We start from the raw sequence: 24275 nt of genomic DNA, 5'->3' as shown, positions 1-24275 counted from the left end.
TCTGGGGAGAGGAAATAACCTATTTTCTGAATCTTCTATTTGTTCTGCCTTTCTTATCTGTACAATGGATTGTAAGAGGAAACACAAACCCAAAACTTGAGAACCCTCTCCTGCCAAACGTGGAGCAGAGGCAGCCAAGGATAAAGTCCCCTTCATGCGATGTTGGGATCAGTTTCATTTTTCAGTGGGTCTTTAAATCCTGTTACAAACGTGTTGGATGGCAAGGGCCAGTCCCCTATCCAGCCACTCTGTTCTTGGCTCCTGAGCCCATTTAAGGAGAGGGATGAGGCAGTAATCAGTCACAGACCAGAATATCAACAGAAACCTCAGCAGTGACGGTGTGGTAACCGAGACACTCCCATACCGGACAGGCAGGTAGAGTGGAAGCCCAGCAGCCTCCATCTATAATGGCTGCCTGGGCCTCATTAAGGACTTGATAACAAGCTCCTCTGCATCCAGGTCCTATAGACCTTCTGCAGTGGCATCAGCATTTCTGGAAAGAGCCAGGCTCACACTGTCTGTAGGAATCTCCAACTTGGACACACAGACAGGTAGCTCTGAATTTGCTGCTGTGGGTCAGCCAGGGACCTGTCACCTCTGGTAGTCTGGTCCTTGTGCCTCCCAACTTGCTGATTCCCACTGGAGTGTTTCTCCATCACCCTTGCCGAGATTGGCTCTGCAGCTGGGTTTGATCGACCACACTTGGCAAGGAATCTGCCTGTTCCAGACGTTTATATCCCAGCTCACGTGCAGCTTGACTGAAGTGACAGGCATCACCTTGCTCTGTTATTGCAGAGCTGAGGCAGGGCAGAAGCAGAGGAATGGCATGAGACCCCCAGAATCTCCTGTGTGCCTCCGAGCTGAGCATGGACAGCCCTGCTCTGTGTCACTGACAGCACGACCTGCTTGAGGTCAGCTCTGAAAAACTCCCTGCAGGCGTGTTCAACATGGCAGGCACAAGTGCTGTTTAACCTGTGACAGGATTTTAGATGCTGGGACAAGAAACTTTGGGTCTGGTCACTGTGCTATTGCAGGTCCATCACCTTGGTGCACAGGCCACTTAACACTGACAGGGCTTTAGAGCTTCACCTAAGCCTTCATTTTAACCCAAGCTCCTGACTGTAGAAGGTAAGAACACACACCTGAAGGGACCTTTGACACAAGCTCTCCTGCCCGACTCACACACGACTGCTGGTCCACACTGAGAGATCAAATGGACCAAGGCTGAGGTTGGTTATATTAAGCAAGACTAACAATGAAGGTCACAAAGGAAAGCCATATCACCAACATTAACAACAAACATGTCTTTCTCAGCCACCAAGAAGGTGACAACAAGGGGTAGACTGCAAGACACACCCCCTTGGGACTGACCAGCCTGGTGGGGAATTAGCAAAGATGAATTTTAGAAAAAGGTTCAGCCAAATACAGTGTCTGTGCAGAGCAGGTGATAGGAAGAGCACAGCAGAAGGTAGGACAAGCAACCTGTATTTGGTAAGCTGAACTCAATCTGACAACAAAAGCATAAAGAGAGATAATCAGCATTCCTACAGGAACATGGGGAGCTGGTTATACTTCTAAAACCCTCAAGGACATGCAGAACTGGCCAGAGTAAGTGGATGGCTCGTCAGAGCACCCACCAGTTGTCAGCAGTGCCAGCCAAGGATGCAGTAGTGGCATTCCTTCCCAGCTGTCCCCACGGCAGGTTTAGCAGAGTGCCTGGGGATCACAGCCCCCAGCCCCCGGAACACTCCACGCTGCAGAGGACACTTCCCTCTTGTGTGGTGTCCAACTCACACCCACCTTTGTTCTGCATTCAGCACTTCCTCCTTGAAGGCAGGAAAGACAGCCCGTGCCTCAGTTTTCCCCACAGGCCTCCCCACGGCTCTGCCTCTCCTCCTGCAGCAACCACTGAGCTGCTCAGGCTCCTGCAAGCGTGTGAGCAAGCTCCAAAGCACAACATGACTCCCCTCCTCAGCAAAGGGCTCAGTGCCCAATCCAACAGATCTCAGCAGGCTCAGAAAGCACAGGGAAACCAGGTAACAGCAAGAAGGATCAACAAGTGACCTCTAAGATTGTCCCAGGCTTGCTGTGCAATCCAGCACTGATACGATTAACCACTGTACTAGCACCACAGGCACCCCAAAATTATCAAGTGAACCCAAGACCATCTCTTTGCTGCTATAAAGGGGTGGCCACAAGGCCAGGAGAAGTACAAGGCCACATTATTATCCCCTGCACTCATATGCTCAAGACATTTTCACTCCTGCAAAAGGGTACAAGACTGCACAACCCCATCACATTTCACAGCTCGCTTCCTCTGCACACAACAACAACAACAAAAGCTTTTTTATTAGGGAGGGCAAGGCCTAGAAAATAAGGAACTAGGAAGCTATTTCAAATAAAAAGAAGCATACAGTGATCAGACACAGAGTCCAACAGGAAAAGCAGTATCAGATGTAAGCTGATCACAGAATACAAGCACGCTACAACCCTCAGATCTGTATCAGGGATTGCAAAATACTTGCAACACTGAGTCATCAGAAGCAACAGGATTTTATTGTTTTTAACAGTTGAGTATTATGAGCTGAAAGGGCAAATAGGTACAGCACAAGAAAAGCTCACTACACAGTTTCCAGAGCCAGGTGAAGCTGCTTACACACATGTTCACCCCTGCCACATCCACTGACACTGCTTCCCAGCAGGATAACCAACCTCTGCTAAACACTGCCCATGGTTCACTCCAGAGAAAACACTGCTGGAGCAGAACCAGTGGTACTGGCAACAGAAAGCTGATGTCACACAAAAACTAGAGAAGGATACCTCTCCACAGAAATTAATACAGAATCATAAAACCACGGCATGGCTCATGTGGGAAGGGATCTGTGGAGGTCACTTTGTCCAACCTCCCTGTTCCAGCAGGGACACCCAGAGCTGGTTGCCGAGGACCATGTCTAGATGGCTTTTGGGTAGATCCAAGGATGGAGACTCCATCACTGCCTTGGGCACTGAGGGGGGTGTCCCAGGTCCAGAAGGACCCTCTGGGCTCCAGCCCATGCCGTGGCCTCTGGTCCTGTCCCTGGGCACCCCTGGGAGTGCCTGGCTCACCTCCAGGCACCTCCCTGCAGGTGCCACAGCCACGGATCCCCCGAGCCCGCTCTGCTCCCGGCTGAGCAGCCCCGGCTCCGCAGCCTTTCCCCAGCACAGGCACTCCCACCCTGCAGCACCACAGGGCCCTCATGGGCTCTCCCAGCCCAGCCCTGTCCCTCGTGTCCTGGGGAGCCACAGCTGGGCCCCACGCTCCGGGGTGGCCTTACTGGTGCCAAACAGAGGGCCAGGACCATCCCCTCCCTCTTCTGGCAGTGCTTTGCCTAACACAGCCCAGGGCATCCTCAGCCACCACTGGGGCCAAGGCACACTCATTTGTGTGACTGTGCCACAAGGGACATGGTCACACTGTGCCATTTCTCGTGAAGCAGTGGGTGGTATTTTTATATTCAAGTAAAAGAGCACTCGGAGTTTCAACCTGACCCGTTTGACCACATCCATTAAATGGAAGCAAAGAGTGGAACTAGGCAGAGCAGGAAACATAAGAACAGATAAAGAGGAGCTGTAAGATTAGTACCTGTCAATCCTGGCTGCATGCAGGCTCTTAAGCAGGGACTTAGGAGCTTATGGACATTTTATCTGGAAGAGTTCACAATACAAACAACTTCATCCCAAAGTAGATCTGGAGATCTGAAATGTGCACCTGAAACCAAGTTCCATGTTCTAGACCAGAGGAATGAAGGTCCCACTGACCATTGGAACCCTTGCTTGGGCTGTGCCATCTGACTGCAATGCAGTATTGATATCAAAAAGATAAAAATCTTCACATCACAGTGCAAGAATTACACATAATCAGAAAAACAAGAACAGACATTCACTGAAATGCTACAGACTGAGCTGCTCTGGATTCCTCTACTCCCAGAACACGCATATACACTGTAAAACAAAGTCCTCAAAAACATGACTCTGAAAATTATCTTCTGTTGTGAGCAGCTCTGCTCCCCCAGAAATGGGGACTAAACCAGTATAAATGACATTCCACTAAAATGCAATTAGAATCCACAAGTTCTAGAATTTCCAGTTCAACTTTCCCAATTTTCAAATTCCACATCTGTGATTACTGTTGTTCCACAACATGCCAAAGGGACCTTGGGAGACTTAACCCACAGCAAAGCTCATCCCTGGACGCAGGAGCCAGAGAGCAAACACTGTTTGGCTTAAATCACAAGGCCTAAATCACAAACCTGTCCTGGTTGGGAGGGACCTCTTGAGAACCCCCTGCTCAGGCAGGGTCAGCCACCACAGGCCACCTTTGCTCAGTTTGTGTTCAAAGTGATCTTTCCAGAACTGGCACAAAGAAGCCTCTTAAACTGCTGAGGTTCCCAAAGCCTTCAATCCAAGGGCTCCAAAAGGAGCAGCCACCTGCAACTGCTGTGCTAATACCAAAATGGGTGAATGAAGACCTGGATGACTATAATCCATGTCTCCTGACCTGTAGGGAAAGCCACACAAAGGCAGAGAAAAAACAGAGCCCAGCAAAGCTGAGGCAGCAGTGCCCTGAATGCAACATAAAATAACACTGACCTCAGGGATGTTCCATAGCCTGGAGCACTAAACCGACACATTTAAAACTTTTAAAACGTCCTATTTAACTGAAAATTACAACCAGTCTAGAAGATCATAGTTTCTGGTGTTTTCATGAGTGAGATGACTCACAGCAACACACAGAGGGTACACTGAGCAAAGGAGGTAAGTACACAGAGCAAGAGCCAGCTTTTAAACCTTCTGCAAAATAAAAATGAGTTTATTACCATCACAGCATAGTAGGAGAAACATCTTTGCAACAAGGCCACCAATTCTTACCACTAAATCTGACTTTAAAACCCCATCACTCCCCCAAACACACACCGAATCAGAGCGCACACAGTCATTGCAACCTCCAGCACAAACCACGGACAGAACCTGCAGGCTGTCACTTACCCACAGCTGCTCCTCCTGCCCTGAGCTCTGTGCTTACACAGGAACCCAGGGCAGGTCTCTGGAACTGTTTCTGCCACTCCAGTAGTCACAGCAGCAGCTACAGCAGGAGATGCCTGTCCATTACAATTGAAATCAACCTCATTCTATTCCACCCAGTTTGTTCAACAGTTTCCCAAGAACAACACAAATGAGAAGCATCTTCACTTGGTGAGAGGCTTTTACACCACTGAGTCTCAAAGACAACACAGACCCACGGCAGACAAAGCCTTTAAGTAAGAGAATGCCCCCCCCAAAAGTAACCTGGATCCCACCTTGGACTTTCTGAAGCATTCTGGGCAAAAAAGTTCCACTCAAAACTATTTACCTGCCCAGTCTCATTCCCAGCAGCACCTATAGCCACAGACAAATCTTGGGAACTGCCTTAGTTTGTCAAGTTTCTAAGGAACTGAAAATGTTTGGCTTGGTAGAGACATGCTTGACTTACACAGAAAACTGTACAGCAAGAAGCTAAACTACATCAATTCATGTTAAATCTTACTAAATCAATGCCATCATGAGTGAAAGAATTTTCCATTTTTGTGACAGATTTTTCTATGTCTGATGGTTCCAATTATCCATTATTTTTTCTCTAAACCACACTTCCCATAGTTGAAAAAATAAAAAAGCCAGATCCGAGATATCCTAGTAACCTCTTATTTCTACATTACCTAAGTGCCTCGGGTGTCTGTTAAGGATGTGGAAATCAGCATGACAAGTCTTTAAACATCAGGCAAGAAAATCCAAGGGAGTGAAGTGATGACTGAAATAAGTTTAGTTATGAAAGCATGTCACTCACAGTCTCATTAGCTCAATGCTCAAGTGAAATAGGAGCCTTATACGCTATATTTAGTGTTTTCAAACCTAAATCACTGTTCAATGTCTAAGGTTTAAACAATTCCCAGCTCTCATATCAACAATACTTTGTGGTACAACAGTTAGAACAAGTTCACAAGGAACCAACCAGGACAGGTCAGTATTCCAAGGCCATCTGATGCTCAGTGTTCCAAGGCCAGCTCAGGGGAGGTACCACAGCATCTCCCTGCACCTGAAGAGCGCTGGCTCAGGTTCCTCCTGCTCTGCAAGAACCAGGGCCTTTGGTTCTGCTCTCAGAGGTGGCTTGATTTCGGAGAAATGGCTACCAGCCTTAAGCCTTGCTGCCCTCAGCATGACTGAACCCAGGCTCAGTCACATTCCCACTCCACGGGTTCGTTCCCAGATCATCTGCCCACTGCCATTCTGCCATCCTGCCCAGCCTGCAGCCATGCCCAGGAACACCTGCCCTCTTCAGGACTCAAGCCCTGACTACATGACCATCCCCCTCAGCTACACCAGATCCCAGGTTCAGCTTTCTGGGGGCCTCTGCTCTGCTGCGGATGCAGAGTGGCAAGCCACGGCCTCCTGCCAACAGGTGGAAGGCACAGAGTCCAACCGGTCAGGCCCTTCCCTTTCCAATGCTTCCAGCTGATGGTTGGTGGTTCCCAACTCAGTAGAAACAAACTCTAACATTGAGAACAACCCTGATGGTAAAAATAAAATAATTATTTTACAGGTAAACATGGTATTCTATGCAATAAGGGTACAAATTGCAGCACTCGAATCCTTCTCTGGCCCCCACCAGCCCAATTCCCTCCTCATATGCACATATCTTCCCAAAACCAGAGCTTTATCTGGGATAACATCAATAGCCAAGCTTACTTCAAACCAAGGACTCATTTGGGGTGGGAGGGCTCTGGCCATCAGGAGCCAGACACATTCACTGAAACATTCATCTTAAAACCAACACATCTAAGGAGTTCAAACTACAAGCAAGCAGTTGGATAGCCAAGCATACAGCGGGGCTAGTCCAGGGCTGGGGACCAGCCAAGGCCAGCAGAGCAGCAGCAGGGAAGAGCCTAATGGAGGTGGGAAGTTTAGCTGGGAATTGCTCAGAACAAGGCATGGCTTGTTGACATGCGGGAGCCGGCATGCACAGGGCCCGTGGACTAGCACACGCTAAGAACATGGAGAGGGAGAGAACTAACCAACCAGGAGACTTCACAAAGGGCAGTGCTCCCTCTCTGTAAGGCTCTGGCCAAGAGCACAGGAACGGTTTGCATCCCGGCACAGAACATGAGCTCTCCAAGCAGGATGCACCTAAGCCAAACAGTTTTACATACAGCCTTATAGCAAGGGAACACTGTAAATAGATCAGTGTGTATGTTTGTGTGTTACAAATATAGATATACACACACTTATATATATATAAATATATATATACAGATACACACACAGATAAAATCATGTACATGACAAAAGTGGAGTCACATCACAGGAGCGGAGAAGTTTGCTCACCATTAGCAAATATCCTATGAAAGACTGTTGTAACAGAGCAGCCCGTGAGCGGGAAGTAAAACGAGATAAAGTCAATGAGTTGATGAACAGCAAAGCACTTACATCCATAGAGACAGCTGGGTCAGTCAGGGCACACAGGGACAGGACTGAGCACTGAGCCCTGCCTCCAGCCCCCTCTTCAAAAGAAATTTACCTAAGGAACATCAAGGTTTCTACCTAAGAACCAGATCGGGCAGGAGAGACAAGGCACCTCTGACCAAGCAGAAGATTATGGCTGACTCTGAGGCCAAGAAGCTGGAAATTCTGCTCTTTCTGTGAGTGTCCCACAGTCCCCTAGCAACCCCCACCCATCTACAACCCAGCAGCTTCTCCTGGTCATGGATCTCGGCAGCAGAACCCACACTTACACACCTGGCCATGTGACGCCACAGCAGAGCTAACACCCAGTAAGAGTCCTCACCCCGTGGCCTGGAACTGAGGGCAGACTCTGAGTAGACACAATGACATACTGAATGAGTCCCAGGTCAGGTGTGGTGCAGACAGGAGACACACACGTTACCAGTGCCCGGAGGAGGCACGAGTGGGAAATCTGCACTGCACCCCACACAGCTCCCACTGTGCTCCACTGAGGTCTAACTCAGCACATGCTGACGCATTGCTGCGTCTGAGACTCTCCAGTTTGAGCCTCCCATCTGCTGGGGCACTCCAAGAGCTGCCAAAAAGGATTTTTAATTCAAACCCATCGCTTCTTTCACCTGCGAATGGTTCTTACACAGACAGTGAGAATTCCAGGAACACCTCCCAGCAATGCCAACACAAGCAGGCAGCAGCACTGGACACCCTGTCTGAACAGGTGTTCTCCTCCCACTCAGAGCACCAGCAGCTGTCCCAGGAACACACCTGGCAGCATGTCCCCTCGCGAGACAGCACAGATACTCACAGAGGTACCATGGTGTTGCATACGGGTTCTGGGGAAGAGTACACAGGACACAACCTGGACCTCTCACAAGGAATGTTTTCATCTGACCACAGCTCCACAAAGCAGCTGGAACATTCCAGTCTCTGGGAACACCAGTGGCAAGTTTAAGAGCCGTAGGTGTCTTTCCTATTCTCATCACAAGTTCTCCAATGCTCCCCACTCATTTGAAACTTTCCCTCTTTAAATCTATTAACTCTGCACTTTATGGCACTGGAAAAAAAAGGTTAGTAAATGAATGGATTACGGATGGGTTTTGCATTTAAGCAGTATTCAAAATCCACCCTCCTTCCCACTCCCTTTTTCTTCCATAGCTGACCCTCAGCACACAGAGATTTACATGCAGAACAGAGAAACAGTGAGCAGTCCAGCCAGCACACGTGCTCCTGCATCCCAGGGAGCAGCAAGGAGCAAAGGCCTGCTCCCACACCTGAACAGGTGTCACAGGAACCAGTACCAATCATTTCCGACACAACACTGCTCTCCTGGCACTGCCTTCCCCTCCAAGACAGCAGGATGTCCTGCAGTGCACACCAGCAGCTCCCTTAGCCCAGGTTTGTGCCCTGTATTCAGCAAGTATTCTCTCTTTGCCAAAGCCAAGGGGAGAGCAGCTCTGGGAGCAGTGGCCAGCAGGGTGCTGGGGACAGAGCACCAAAGCGCAGATCATAGTGCACTGAATCCTTGTTCCCCATAAATCCATGGGAACTACTGCCCCACTGCTTTTAAGCAAACACAGGGAAGTGCTCAGATACCAGCCAGCTGTACAGAACAAGGATAGGAAGCAGCAAACGTGGGCCGGGCATCATCAGTGACCCTGGAGTGACTGTTGCTCCAGGGCTCTAACGTGAACCCAGCCTGTCTGGCACTGCACAGGCAGCAGAGCTGGAGAGGAAGGCTCAAGTTCCAACACAACCACCATTCCTGGGGACATAGCTTTGCCTTTCCTGGTTGGGTGGGCACTGCAGGAATAGGAATACATCCTGCAACACTGCCAACTCTGATTTCAGCCTCCACTGGAAATACAGCTTTACCATCTGGAGGATTCCTCTTCTGACCACAAGTCCAGTCGCGCTCACTTCCTTTTTTATTTAGGAAACCAGAATCTCCCAGATAAATCACTTCACTTCTGAACGTGAGGCAAACCAGGCAGCCCAAAGCTGTGGAACAGAGGGGTTTGCTCAGGAACAGCTGAGCCTGAGCACTGCTGCTGCACAGTCACACTCCAGCACATCCTGCAGTTGTGACCACAGACACCAGCTACTCCTGGCATGAGCCCACTGGGATGACTGCCGTGTCCTTCCCACCATGCCTGATAGAACCAAAGCTCTGTGGAACTGCAGGGAGCAAAGGTGTAACTGTGCTGAGGCCACCATTTGTGCCCCACACCCAAAGAGCCATCTTCCTTCTAGGCCGCCTCTGAACGGCACCGCTGGAGCCGCACGCTCTGCGAATGGCTCGTCTGACCTGTAGGACCCCCCTCTGGTGAAAGCCGTGGCTCCAACACCAGCTCCATGGGTTTGGCTTTGCACACAGCACCGGCTGCCCCGCAGAACAAGGGCACCTGGATGATACTTCTAAACTAAGCTAGAAAAAGAGGACTTCTTGTGTCCTCAAGTCTACAGCAGACTTCCCATCAACAGCCTGAACTGAATGCCAGGAGCCAGCTGTATTTGCCAGCATACAGGTACCAGATGTACACACTCTTGGAAATCTCTTCCACCTGGACAAAGTCAGGAAAAGACAATAAAGTGAATCCCATGATGACATCAGCCTGTGCAAAGAGCAAGTCCCCAAGTTTACAGGCAGGTTGGGAGCTGAGTGTGCCTCCTGCCATGACCCTGTTTCCCAGGTACAAGCAAGAATCTGAGGTTTGCTATGGAGAACAGAGACCCCGGTTCTGGAACAAAGGGACAACACAAGAGTTCTTTGATGGGAAGAAAAGTCAGAGACCTGCAGCTGATGAGAGGCTATTTTTGGATGACAGGTGAAGCAGAGCATCCTTCCCAGTACACTGCCACATCAAACCAAAACCCATACAGACAAAGGCTCCGAGAAGGCAAAGACCCACTCCTCAGGTCGAGAATACTTGCAGAAGTCAAACAACAGGTAGCAAAGCTGCCCCTTAAAAGGTCACGTCAAGGTGTGACGTAACACATCCCAACTGCAGACAGATTTTTAGAGACATGGGCATAGCAAAGGTGGAAAAACCAGAGCATGCAAGGATGCACTGCACTGCCAGGAACATCACTGCTTATTTATGAAATAAATCATTTCATCACAGTGTGGCTGCCTAAGCAGGGCATGTCTGTGCCAACCAGGCTCAGGGCAGCTCAGCAGCCTGGAGCCAGGTCCAAGGGAGGGAGGATGCTGGGTGAGATGCCCAGACAAGCCACTTGCTGCAGCCACAGTCTGTCAGCTTGATTATAAATGTGGGTTGCTACAGGCAGCACTCGTGTGGCCTCGGTGGGCAGAGCTACCCAGACAGCTCCCAGAGCTCCACAGTGCTGGGAAGAGAACTCTGCGTGTATTAACATGAAAGACTGAGGAGCAGATGAACCCATGGATAATGTGCCTAAAAAACTTGAAAGTTTCAGCATTATTTCCTGGGTCAGTCCCTTGAGACAAAAAGTTAAGGAAGGGGCTCAAACGCAAACGGCACCTAACATCAGTCCTTCCTGCACCTGACAGGGGTTCAATCACCAGTGAATTCTACTCCCGGTCTTGGGCATACCTGATGTGGAGGTGCACATGTACACACATGCCTATCATGCCAGGGAACCTGGAAAGGAGTAGCCTTTTCCTGTCTGGGCAGTCTGTCTGATAGGCAGGGGCACCCCCAGCAAGCCTTACCTGACCCGATTTTGATCAGTCCGTTGTGCTGGATGAAGATGGTGTCACAGGTCAGGTTTCCGTGGATGATGGGGGGATCACAGGAGTGGAGGTAGCTGGACATGCAGAACAGAGCACTGGTCAAGGACTGCCAAGGCCTGGAATCCCTCCCTTAACCCCATCCCCACCTCAAGCAATATCAGAAGAGAACAGGAGAGCAAAGGGCACATGCCAAGGATTTACAATAGTGGGGGGTGGTACAATTCAGTGACTGTACATCAGCCTTCAGCCAGGAGAGAATCAGGAATATTGAGTAATTGTCTCTAACAATCAATCTCCAGAACACGGGAGAAAAAAGAAACCTTTCTCTGATCAGTTCCAAAGAAACTCAGGGTACCAGAGGTAAAAACTATTTCATCCATCTCAGTACTGCTGGGTGGGTGCTAAAAGGGTTACAATTTTATACCAAAAATATCAGAGCCTTATTCTGGCCCTACTCACAGAGCACCAGAGAGGCACTTAGTGCTATACACCCAGGACTGGGCATATCTACCAGCAGGCACAAATAAAGTTTTTCATTGCTGGGGTCCCAGGTACACCCTGTTTTTGCACCTCACTCTGCCTGGGTTTAAGTTAGCAGCCAGCACAAATGAGGACAGTCAGGTCCCAAAGGGTATTAGAACCCCAGCTATGCACCAACTGCTGTAATTTCACAAAATGGTACCCGAGTTTTGTCTATGGAGCGCAAGCTGCGCTCTGCCATCTGGGTTATTGTTTTTCCAAGGCTCTCATTAGCTACTCACCAACTCTGGTTCAGGTGGAGAGGAATTTTTAAAACCCAAAACACATTCTACTCAGCTGCATTGCACTGAGACGGCTGCAGAAGACCTGCATCATCAGGAAATGTACAGACCCACACACACATCTAACACCATGCCTCAATATCCATGAATCCACTGCCTGCCACAGGGCTGTAGCCTGCCAATGCTATGGAAGGTTTCCTCAGGCCTCTCACGTGGAATTTCATTTCTCTGTCATCTCTGCAACATCCTCCTGGCTGTGGTGAGACCCGGGTTATAAAGCTGGATACTCTGGAGAGCTCCCTGATGCTCAACTCCTGCACTCCCCACCACATGAGTCACAACTGCCAGGATCCCAAGGTACCCCACGTACCTGAGAGCAGAGAGGATCTGGGTACACCATCGCTTCCAGGCCTGCAGACACAGGAGGAAAAGGATAAAAATCACCCATAAGGAGCTGATCTGCAGTTCTGTGATTAACAGCCTGTTCATAGGCAGGAATACACGCTCCATTCTGTGGCACCTGAGCTTTTACCCAGTGCAGGTGTAAAGGATCAGCTCTCTCATGCTCAGCTTTGTTTTTACATATTCTCATGGGTCCAGAAACACATCTGTCCTCCTGAGTCCTCCCCCACACAGACACCTTCCCTCTTTCCTGTTAGGGCCCATGGAGAGGGACATGCCTGTCACACCACATGTATGAAGCTGCAGAGCTGCTGGCAGCAAAGAACCAGCACAGAACTGCTGTTTCAGAGAATTTGTAGCTGAACTAGGCCACAGGGACACGGAGGCACATGTTATCACCAGGTTCTCAAAGGGATCCTCTGCTGAAAGAGCTTTCCAAGGGCTGATGGTTTTCAGGGAATATGGGCATACAGGAAAAAAAGAGTTACCTTTTCATTCATAGTTTTGTGGTTTTTCTTTGTCTTCTTCAGGAACTGTTTCAAACTCCCTGAAGACATGTACTCGGTGATGAAGATCACCTGTGGGGCAGTGTGAGTCATTACCCTCTGCTTCACTAATTACCTACACAACACACAACGAAAACCCACCAGCCTGTTTGCTGCTCTTACCCTGGCCTTGTTCTCCTTCACATCAGCCCAGTATTTGTGGAACTTCACAATGTTCAGATGATCCAGCTGAATTAAGTTGTCAAACACCGCTTTAACTTTTTCCTTAAAGACAGACAGAAAGACAAAGACATCAGAGACCACATCAACCCATATCCTTCTTTCTCCTTGGGTCTTGGTCCCCTTAAACAGCACTGTACATGTCAAGCTCCTACACTAAGGACAGATGGCATCTCATTTCCTCCTGCACTGCACCTCAGCAGAGCATGGTTTGATCACCAAATCCAAATGAATACAAGAGCCCATGGAAACAGCACAACAGTTTTCCAGCACATTTCCTGGACAGACCAGGCTTCAGCCAAATTGGCTATGCTTGAGCAGCACAGCACTCCAAACCCAGCCAATAATCCCCACAAGAGGTCACCAGTACTCATAATCCCACCTTGGTGCAAGATATGTTTCCACATTCTGTTGAGAAGCACATCAACTTACTTCCTGAAGCTTAAAGTTCTTCCGCTCAGAAAACTGAACTTCATTCCAAACAACCTCCACACCTTCCTCCGTATCCATGGCCAGGTAGGCACTGTCGATCCCCGGGACGTTACGCTGGTTCACCTGGAGGGAAGGACGGAGAGAGGTGTGAGCTCCAAGACAGCAAGACCAGATCACTGCCAAGCCACCCTCATGGGAGAATTATGAACTCTGCTCATTAACTTTTAATTAAATGAGCATTCCAGGACAGGATTGTGCACATGTAGCTCAGGATGGGGTATACCCAAAACGAGCCACCGTAGGCTGTGTAAGCAGCAAGCCCTGGGCATACCTGAGAGAAAACCTCTTGTGCACAAAGGCTGTGTTGGAGCAAAGCTATGTTCTGCTTTCCCATCTAATATGTTAGATTTGCATGTTTTAGGATACCTGTAGTTTATTCCACCACAAAAAAAAACTCCAACCATACAAAAGGGATACAGAAATGTCTCAAGAACTCAGATACAGCTTCGTAGAGGAATCTTCTGAAAGGTGATGATACAAAAAACTCAATCAAAGCAAAGAGGAACAAAGGGAAAGCTGCAGGTTCAGAACAGACACGGGAATCAATGACAGTGGAAACTGCTACAGTAATTTCTTTAATTAATAAATGCAAACTCTGACCCAGCACATCCACACCCAATACTAAATACAAAGATAAGCACTAGGAGAACAGCAAGGCAAGGGAGGGGATTGAGGGTTTAGAGCCCAGCACAAGAATGGTGAGGGCTTTTAGAGGACATAATGCTGAAAGACCTGCAGAGATCTGAGATGAATCACATTCCCAACAGTAAATTTTTCCATAACACTGTTTTTCCTCAGATATGTTGCAGCATCCAAAGATGTGCACAGGCTCTCTCCTCCAACATCCAGAGCATTTGCTGTTCTGCAATGTCTTTGACAGGCACAGTCATGGTGAACATCCCACTGCACCAGGCAATGTGTGGTGATGGAACTGGATTCCCATCCCAAAGCACTCAGAGAGGACAAGAGGGCAGAATTTACCTTCTAATGGTCAAACAGCAACAATTACTGTTCCCATCCACTGGCCACACACCTAGAATCACTTCAGAGAATCACCGGATATCCTGAGTTGGAAAGGACCCACAAGGATCATTGAAGTCCAGCTCCTGGCCCTGCACAGGACAACCCCAAGAATCCCACCGTGTGCCTGAGAGCAATGTCCAAATGCTCCTTGAACTCTGGCAGCCTTGGTGCTCATTACCAGGCTTGGCAGCTTTCAGCTGATCCAATTTCCCCCATGAGGTAACAGCTAACACAGAGATTTGCGTGGCAAATCCAGACTCATCTTCCACTTCTATCACCTCTAAGTCCTGGTCATTTCACAGCTCTTCCTTCTCATACTGTTACCTTCTCTTCCCTCGCTAGGGACCGACCCCATCAGCATCCCATTTGCTGGAAGCTTCTCACCACATATAAGAGCTCCCTCAAAAGTCCCTCCTCCCTTGGCAGCCACTTTCACATGATCAAATTTACCCAATTTCATCATTCCAGCTGAACTGCTCTACCCCGTTCTACTCCTTCAGCAGCCCAACAACACAGAGTGACAGTCCACCAATACAAGTGACGCTCTTTATGATCTCCCAGGGGAATCCAAAGAAGCACGATGACATTCAATACTCTGACACTGCAGGTGACACACTCCAGTGACAAATGACATTGAGCACAGTAAAACCAGAGTGATGCAGATTTCTCCAGCAACTGAGCAGTAAATGAGTGTGACACAACAGCTGCAAGGCGGGGCACAGGCAGGAATAAGGAATACAGGTCATAATTATATAAGGACAGCCTGAGCTATGGAAAATAACTATTGAAAACTATCACAGGAGATGACAGCTATACGTGAATTACCCTGCTCCCTTCCACCTGAGCCACCTGCATAACTGAGGGCTGAAAGAACTGAGTTTTGGTTTAATATGATGTTCACATTGATCTTAAAAACTTGGGGGGTTTTATATATATATATACATATATATATATATATATATATATATATATATACACATATGTATACATATACACTGACACCAACATCTAAATACCAGGCCAGGCCTCTTATGTTTCATCATTAAAGAAAGCTGAAAGAAAAAGAGATAATTAAGGATAGAACATTTTTCCTTCAAATCGTAGTATAAGCAATATCTTAGGGATGATAGCAGTATAAAAATGCCCAGTACATTTACTAAAGCTGAATGACAAAAGGCTTTAACTTTAGCAATTTTAAACAAGCCCCAGACAGCAGAAAGGCAGGTGTGTGTGAGCCAGTGCAGGGAACAAGGTAACAGCAACCACACTGACACCCAGTGCCCGTTCACCCCTCTGGATTCTCTTCTTTCATCATGCTTGCTGCCTATTCACAGAAACATTAAGGTTGGAAAAGACCTCCAAATCCCCGAGTCCAACTGTTAAAGGCCCTCTATTGAGAGACTCCCAGCTTTACTGGATTAACTAAGTCCTCAAGTACTGGCAGCTACTCAAAATCTGCCCCGATAACACAGCCAGGGGCTGTGGACTTGCCACATCTCCCACTTCTGGCCAAGCTCAACAAGCGTAAATTATTTCCATGACTCATAGGCAATATTCCAGGGCACCAGATATGACTCAAGACACCAAACCCAGCTGACATCACCGATGGCAATTCTCAGTTCCTGAGGAGATTCGACAGCCTGGGCAGAAGAGTAAAAGGGGATAAATGCACAGACAACTGAAAGGCAATAGCTGATTCCTCCTGGGTTCAGGTTGCCAAATCCCTGTTCCACATCCCTCTCCGTGTCGGCAAAGCAGAATCCTAAGCCCTCAAGAAAGCAGGGACATAATGTATCGCTCCCGTGTTTGTCCCAGACAGCCCACAGACGAGGCAGCTTTTTACACTCTGAGGGAGAAGCGACCTGAGCCCAGCTTAGCCTGGATTTCTGCAGCACAGCAAAGGAAGCAGCTCCGCACCACAGAGGTACTAACACAGCTCTGTGTCTGTGTATGCAAGAGGCAAGGAAACTCAAGAGGAATCCAAGTGAATTTAATTACTTAAAAGGGAATGGGGGAAGTGGCATAAGAGCTCTAAGGGGAAAAAATCCGGAAGCTAAATCTCCCTTTGGTAAGTTATTTCAATTGTCCAAGGTGTATTTTTTCTATAGCTCTCAAACATCTGGATATCTATCACTGAAAGAACACAGGCTTTTGGAGAGACATTCTGTAGTTCACATAATCTGTCAATTAAACAAAAAAACAAACACAGCCTAAGCCACAAGTGACAGTGATTATTTATAATCTAGGAAAAAAAAGGTATAAAAACTGGAAAAAAGCCCATAATAACTAAAATATCAGTAAGGAATGGAATTGCACATTGAAGAGATGGGGAGTGGCAGCACATCAGGCCAGACCCTCACAAGAAGCCTCAGGTCTGGTTCAGAGTAGCATGAATATGATAATGAGTTTCCCTGGCCACTTGTTAAGGCCAGAGAAAGGGATCAAAGCTCTGCCCAACCAGCTGGCAAACTCTTGGGACCAGAGATAAGAGAACTCCAGAGCCAGCAGCTGGGCCACGTGGAGCTCAGCTTCTGCCTGAGCTGTGGGGAAACAAAAAGCAGCAAATTTACCATCAGCAACAGAACAAAAAGGGCTCTCTGGGATCTGAGGCTAATTCAGAGTGTAACACAATAAAGAATGCCAGATCCACTGCAGGAAAAAGCAAAAGAAATCCAACAAAGCAAAGAAGCAATCCTACTTCAAGTTTTAATTAAACTGACACACTGGCCTTGGCAATTATAGTAGCAAAATGCTTGAAAGGTGTTAATTCGACAAGAAAATTAAAATAACCACTGTAATATAACAGTGGCAAGGAAAGGAACGTATTGACTATTACCATGGCTGTACAAACTAACCCACACAGCAACTAAAGTGTAAGGAAAAGACAATGTGACCATCAGCAGTATAATAATTGGTTCTTCCAAACATGCTGCGACAAGTAACAAGATCAAACACATCTGCGAGAAGCTCATCTGTTAACCCGACAGGCACATCTGGACCATTTAAAGAGAGGGTTAAAAGTCCTCCATGTGTTAGAGCTTGTAACTACACTGCCCTGCACCAGCTCAGGAGATGTCCTGCTGAGAGACGAGTCAGAACCTGACACACTTTTTAGCACAGGCAGGACGTGTCCCTGTCGCTTCCCGCTGGTCCTGCTCCGCGCTGGCCCACAGAGCTGGACCTCACTGGGAGCCAGGACATTCTGCACGGAGCCCAGGCCAGAGCCACAGCTGCTCTGCAGCAAAAGGATGAGTTTTGAGCCACAGCACTGTGTCACACAGACTGTGCCAGGCCACCGCCCCGGAGGCTGTCACCCAGTGGCCATCCAGCCTCTCCAAAAGCACTTGAACAGTTCTGGCTAAACAACACACCACAGGACAGACCTCACTACAAATTCCCCCCAGGCAGTAGATCAACAACTTAAAAAACCCACAAAAGTATGACAGGAGTGAAGGTGCTCTGGACAGCAGCAGCACTGCTCTGGATACAGAGTCACCGAGGCTGGAAAAGCCCTCTCAGACCACCGAGTCCAACTGCTTCCCCAGCACTGCCAAGGCCACCACTAATCCATGTCCCCAGGGGCCACATCCACATGGCTTTTAAATCCCTCCAGAGATGGGGACTCCAACCCTGCCGTGGGCAGCTGTGCCAGGGCTGGACAGCACTTTAAGGGAAGGAATTTTCCCTAATACCCAACCTGACCCTTCCCTGGCACAGCTTGAGGATGTTCCCTCTCATCCTGTCCCTTGTTCCCTGGCAGCAGAGCCCGACCCCCCCAGCTTCCCCCTCCTGTCAGGGGGTTGCAGAGCCAGAAGGTCCCCCCTGAGCCTCTTTTTCTCCAGGCTGAGCCCCCCCAGCTCCCTCAGCTGCTCCTGCTGCTCCAGCCCCTTCCCCAGCTGCATTCCCTTCCCTGCCCACGCTCCAGCCCCTTAATATCTCTCTTGTCATGAGGGGCCCAGAACTGCACCCAGGATTTGAGGTGCGGTCCCACCAGTGCCAAATACCCCACAGGGAGACAGGCATCATTCCCATCTATTTAATGGACACCAGAAATGAATACAAATTGCCTACTGCAAGCCCAAGTTTCACTTGGTGCTTCAAAATAAACAAGCAATCCAGACAGGATAAACACCAAGTGAGCTGTTCCCATTCTGCTCTAGCCCATCCTGCTCTTCTGTGAGACAGGTACTAAAGACCTGAAATGGGATTTTTCCTGAACACTGATAAGTAGAAACAGGATACAGCTATTCCTGTCATCCATGTTGCCGTGGGATGCTTGTAAAAGCACCACGCTCCCATGGCTAACTTAAGGTATGGCTGTGCCTCTGTCCATCAGGATTTGCCGTGCAGGCTCCCCGCAGGCAGGACATGGAGTCAGAGGCAGCAGCAGCACATGGCCTCTCCCATCTGGTGGCCCAGCAGGAAGCCTCTTCCCCAGCCTGAGCCCCACCAAACCCACTTCCCCAGCCTGAGCTCCACCAAACCCATGGCAGCTGTCACGATTGCTGCCTGGGCTTCCCGAGGCAGGGCTGAGAGGCAGAGGGCCGACAAGGGAAGGTTTCAGTGCTGCTGCACAGGCCATGGTATTTTTAGGACAGCTCTGTAAGGAATGCAGAGTGAACCCCATCCCTCGGTAGAGGGTGACCAGCACCTCCAGCCTCCCGGGAGCGCTGGGAAAGCGGCAGCCAGCCGCCCCTGCTCCCCACCACAGCCACATGGAGCGAGTGCCAGCTGTCTGTCACAGTCTGTGAGCAAGGACAGAACAGGGCTGTGACAAAGGCTCAGTCCCCTCTGCACCCTTAAGTGCCCCTCAGCTCATTCAGGCACATCCCGAGGGTTCGTTCCTTCCAGAAAGCCCCCACACGAGCCAATAAAAACGTTAAAAGGCTGCACAAACTCCCTCTTCTGAGTATCTTCCCTATGGTCAAGGAACACCATAAAAACTACAGCATGGCATTAGTTTTCTCCATCAGCTGGAAAAAACCCAGGTCCATTGCCAAAGCCTGTCAGGGAGCTGGCAGCTCTCCGAGCACCAGCTTGCTTGGAGAGTCTCTGCAGCCCGTCTTCCTTCCAGCAGCAGAACCCAACACTCAGAGCACCTCAAATGCCACCTTTCCCAGGAACAATGTATCCCTTTCCCACACACAGAAACTCAGATGTGTGATAGGAAAAGACAAACTGGTGCTTATCTTTTACTACCTCAGCAAGTTTCTTTCCAAGCACTGAAATCCAGCTGTAACACCCAGCCATCAATAGCTGGGAAGTGCCAATCCAAATGACAGCCAGATCCTTCATAGGAAAAGAGAAGCAAACAAATGGCAGTGGTGCTACCTGAATTAATTTTCTGAACTTCCAGTAACAGTACCCAATGAAGAACAGCAAGATTGGACTAGGACACACTCACAGGCACAGCACATACTGCCTCAAACTCTGCTCCCCAAGTTTTGCACCTGACATGACATCCAGGGCCACATGGAACTCCATTACCCTGTCCTAGTCCACACACCCCTGTAAGGGAAGCTTGGAAGGACTGAGCTTTAATCTAGTTACTTGACAGTGGAAAATTCCAGAGACAAAACCAAGAATTAATGAGCATGGCAACCACTGCATGCACAGTCACACTGACACACGAGGTGTGTCCCCAGGGATGAAGCAGAAAGGAACCTCCTGATTTCAGCAGTCACTGCAGTGGGGCAGAACATGGGAAGTGCTCCAGCAGCCAAGCTTCCAAAAGAGTCAATAACACATCAGGCACAGAACAAGACAGCCACGAGGTCACTGATGGCTATCAAGAACTGAAACATCACCTTCAGCCATCCCAAAGATCCCCTCAATGCTTTAGAACCTGTGGGACAGAAGCACAATCCCTGTGCCCACTCTCAGCGCAGGACGGTGCAATCAGCACCAGGGTGAGTTTCCAGGGAAGGACACAAGGTTCTCCCGCTGCTCTTGAGCAGCCTGACATATCCTCTGGGAAAGGGTGAAGGTATTTAAGCAGAGATCAATGCTCTTTCTCCCATTATCTTCCTTTTCTGCTCCACGTGCCACACTTCACATCCTCACAAAGCCCTCTGTGCTAGGGAGCGCAGCAGCATTTGAGGAGAGCGACATCACTCCAGGCTGTGCCTCACAAGGAGCCTGTGGAAGGGGCAGCCAGGCCCACCCAGGCCTGTCCAGCCTTTTCCCTCTTCACTATGACAGACACGCTCACACACACCCCCAAAAGGGGACCCACTTGTGCCCACATCCACAGTGCAACACAGATTCCCTCAACAGCACTGAAAGGGTTATTTACCAAAGCACATTACAAAGATGTCAGCAAAGTATTTCTTATAAAGTCTTGGTTCACGCAGTCACATGGTGTCTTCCTATGTAGAAAAGGTACAGAAAGAAATGTGGTCAATAGGCAGCTGTCACACCCAGGACATTCCCACCCGGGAAGGGTTGAGACTCTCCTGCTCACATGAGCTTGCCAAGCCCAACACCATAACACTGAGCTAAAAATAAAGATTCTGCTGCAGCAGAGCACAACTTTTCCTACAGTTATGTTGGGCCACTGTTGCATGTGAGTTGTGTAGCTCCCAGGGACAGCAGGCACCAAGCTCTGTTTCAGGTTCTCCACGAGCCAGTTGCAGGAGGCTAAACCCGACCTGTCAATGTGGTGCTGCAATTCAGCTCCGTTAGGAAGTTTCTATTCCCAGGAGGCACAGCAGATAATTCTGATGATACTTGGACAACCCAAGAAAAATAAGTTATGCATGCATGCTGCCTGCAAGAAGGGCATGGAGTGTCACAGGGGGACAACAGAAACAGAGGAGATGGTTTGTCAGGGAGAGCAGCCAGAAGGGAGACAGGCGAGCACGGGCTGGGAGAGCCCATCAGCCCTGGGACCGCCCTGCCCTGGCGCCATGGAGCCTCGCCCTGTGCCTCTGCCATGGAACAAGATCCCCGTGTAAGGCCTCACCCGTGTGTGTGTCAGGACAGGAACCTGCGCCCTGGGCACAATTCCAGAGCGGGATTCGGCTCGGAATCCCAGGATGGGCTTTGCCCTCTCAGTGCCCAGGCACACGCTTGCTCTGGCCGAACTGCTGCCGACCAGCGCCCGAGTCCCTCGGGTTCCTTTCCTGCGTGCCGCGCCCCAGCTGCTCCGCTCCCCGCGCAGACCTGCGCCCAGCACCACCTCCCCTTGGGAACCCACGTATTTTCAGGTTTATTAGAGGACGCGGTTCAGCCCAGGCGGCTGGCGCTAAACTATGCCCGTAAGTTGGCTGCGGCCGCTGCCGCTCGGCCCGGCCAGGCCGCCCCTTCCCGGGGCTCTTCCCGGGGCCGACAACGGCCCGAGGGCGTGGCAGCGGCGGCGCCGCAGCCAATGGGCGCCCACTGCCGGTGATGTAACTCTCCCCGCCACCTGCCATTGGCGGCATTGGGCGCACCCCAGGCCCCGCCCGTTCCCGCCCACCCGGCACCGCCCCGGTGCCCGTCCACGGTCCCGGTCCCGGGGCGCTCGGGAGGGCCTAAGGCCGCTTCCACCGGACCAGGAGCAAGCGGCCGGGACGTGCGGGGCCGGCACGGCCAGCGCAGGCCGTCCTGCCGCTCCAAGACCGTTCCGTGCCCGGGACCGGCAGCGGGGGCACCGTCCCGCCGAAATCTGCTCGTTTGGGTAAACAGGCACCGACACTCCCCGGCTCACAGGCAGCTCGCTCCCCACGGCTCACGGGCCCTCTCTGCACTGCCTGCACAGCCCCACCTCTGCTGCAGCGAGGTCATCACAGTCGATGGCTAGCAAAATATAGTCTATTTTTTTTAAAAGTGAGACCAGGCCACTGCATTCCCAAGTGCACATCCAAGCACGGTGCTCAGAGCAAAGCAGGAATGAGTACCTGGGGAGCAGCAGAGCACAGGCAGCACACAGTCACTCCGCCCATTCCACTCCACAGTTATCACATCTCCTTGCTTCCACGGTGCCACCTAACCCAGCATTCAGGAGATACTGCCATGATAAAGGATCAGGATTGCATCACCGAGGAGAGGTCAGCACCTCCCTTTTCCACCCCCTCCCTACAAGGGGTATCAAGTAAAAGCCTGCCCATGTGCTGCGCTGACCAGAAAAACCAGTGCAGATGGAGTCGTCACACCTCCCCAGGACAAGGGGCACTTTGCTCTGGGATGCTCAGAAAGTAAAGCTGTTATTCAAATAAATTTCATGCTAGGACAACAGCAGTGGGAGAATTTACTCTGGGGAGCAGATCAGTCCAAATGCTGAAGATGGCAAAGAGAGTCTGATGTCACACGGTTCAGGGAACAAAAGCCTCTCCGCAAGCTCGGGGCTCATCGAGCCACAGATTCACATGTGAAATCCTGAGATACACCAGGATTTCAGTGCAGGGTCACAGCAATGTGTGTTACTCACTCCCTGTCAGAGAGCAGTTGGTGCAGCCCTCACTGGTGAGCAGCAGCCCCGAGCTCACCCAGATCACCCAACAACAATGTCCCTGGCACCCATCCCTCAACCTGCGGGGTGGAGCAGAGCTCGGATCTCTATGGCAGCCTGAAGCCACAAGCCAGTCATTTAGCCACGCTGAAATTTCAATGAATTTCTTGTGTCTGGGTCCTAATCTGTCTGCAGAGGGGGGAAGTCAAATCCAAAGAAAATACTTGAGCCTCTCAAATCTTACTTGACATGTAGGAGAGCACAGAAAAGCCTGGAAGGAAATTTCTCTTTCTGTGTCAAAATGATCAGTACCAGATAAAACACACTGAAAGGACGACACAAACAAACCAGCTTTGGTCTCCAACATGTGCCAGTTCGGCACAGAGCACAAGATAAAGCACTTCAGGTAAGGAATATATTGTGGAGGGCAGCACCAGAGCTTCACATTGACACCCTCTCCTTGTAACTAATCTGCACAGCCCCACCAGAAAAGGTACATTCTGACCCCACCATGCCAGGGCTTGGCTCATGTTAACCCAAACCATGATAGCTCTCAGCAAGCAAAGGTGAAGAACTGTGGGGAATCCCTGACCTTACTTTGACCTCCAAATTCACACCAGAACAAATGACTCTAACCACCACCAGCGTTTGCACTGCCCGTGTCTGCAGCGAGGGACAAAGCAGACAAACGCCCGTGCTCAGCACTTGTGCCGCAACGCGTTGTCTGGCTGTCAGCACCTGCCAGGGCTGCACAGCCTGCCCAGCCAGGGCAGGGGCACTGCGCCAGCACAGAGCAGCAACCAGTTTGTGCAGACAGCCCCCAGGAAGAAAAACAGGACCCAGCAACGAGCGGAAAAAGGGAGAGGTCCCAAACAACACGATCTAATCTCCTTGTGCCTTCACAGTGCACACTGCCAGCACAAGCACCGAGCAGTGGGGGCAAGTAGGACAGATCAAGAAACGAGCCTGTGTGAGCTGACTGTGCTTTATCCTCACTGCAGAAGCCCAAGCAAACCAAAAGCAAGGATTCAAAAGCTGATAAGCCTCGGCAGCAAGTACTGTCCACGCTCCCCAGCAAGCACCAAGGACTATGCAGCTACTGCTCTTCACCATTCCCAGAAGCAAAGATCCACGAAACGCGAGCCACTCCCTGCTCCACAGCAGCAACAGCTGGCCGCGACACCGGCCTGCGGCAGGCG

General features: G+C 50.1%; 1 protein-coding gene across 1 annotated transcript in view; it reads right to left on the bottom strand.

The window, feature by feature from the left end:
- Positions 1–22069, bottom strand: part of NRBP1 (nuclear receptor binding protein 1) — a 30077-nt gene extending 8008 nt beyond the window's left edge. The window contains exons 1-7 of the mRNA XM_018068303.3: positions 21898–22069; positions 21610–21830; positions 13563–13685; positions 13074–13175; positions 12894–12983; positions 12374–12414; positions 11222–11316 (exon numbers count right to left, since the gene is read on the bottom strand). Of these exons, the coding sequence (XP_017923792.2) occupies positions 11222–11316; positions 12374–12414; positions 12894–12983; positions 13074–13175; positions 13563–13685; positions 21610–21830; positions 21898–22069 (844 nt within the window). The remainder of the gene's footprint in view (positions 1–11221; positions 11317–12373; positions 12415–12893; positions 12984–13073; positions 13176–13562; positions 13686–21609; positions 21831–21897) is intronic.
- Between the last annotated feature and the right edge of the window lie 2206 nt (positions 22070–24275).

This window comes from Manacus vitellinus, unplaced genomic scaffold (assembly GCF_001715985.3).
Source record: "Manacus vitellinus isolate BGI_N305 unplaced genomic scaffold, ASM171598v3 scaffold_135_pilon, whole genome shotgun sequence".
NCBI classification, from domain to species: domain Eukaryota; kingdom Metazoa; phylum Chordata; class Aves; order Passeriformes; family Pipridae; genus Manacus; species Manacus vitellinus.
The sequence above is the reverse complement of the archived record's forward strand: the minus strand, read 5'-3'. Positions and strand labels throughout refer to the sequence as shown.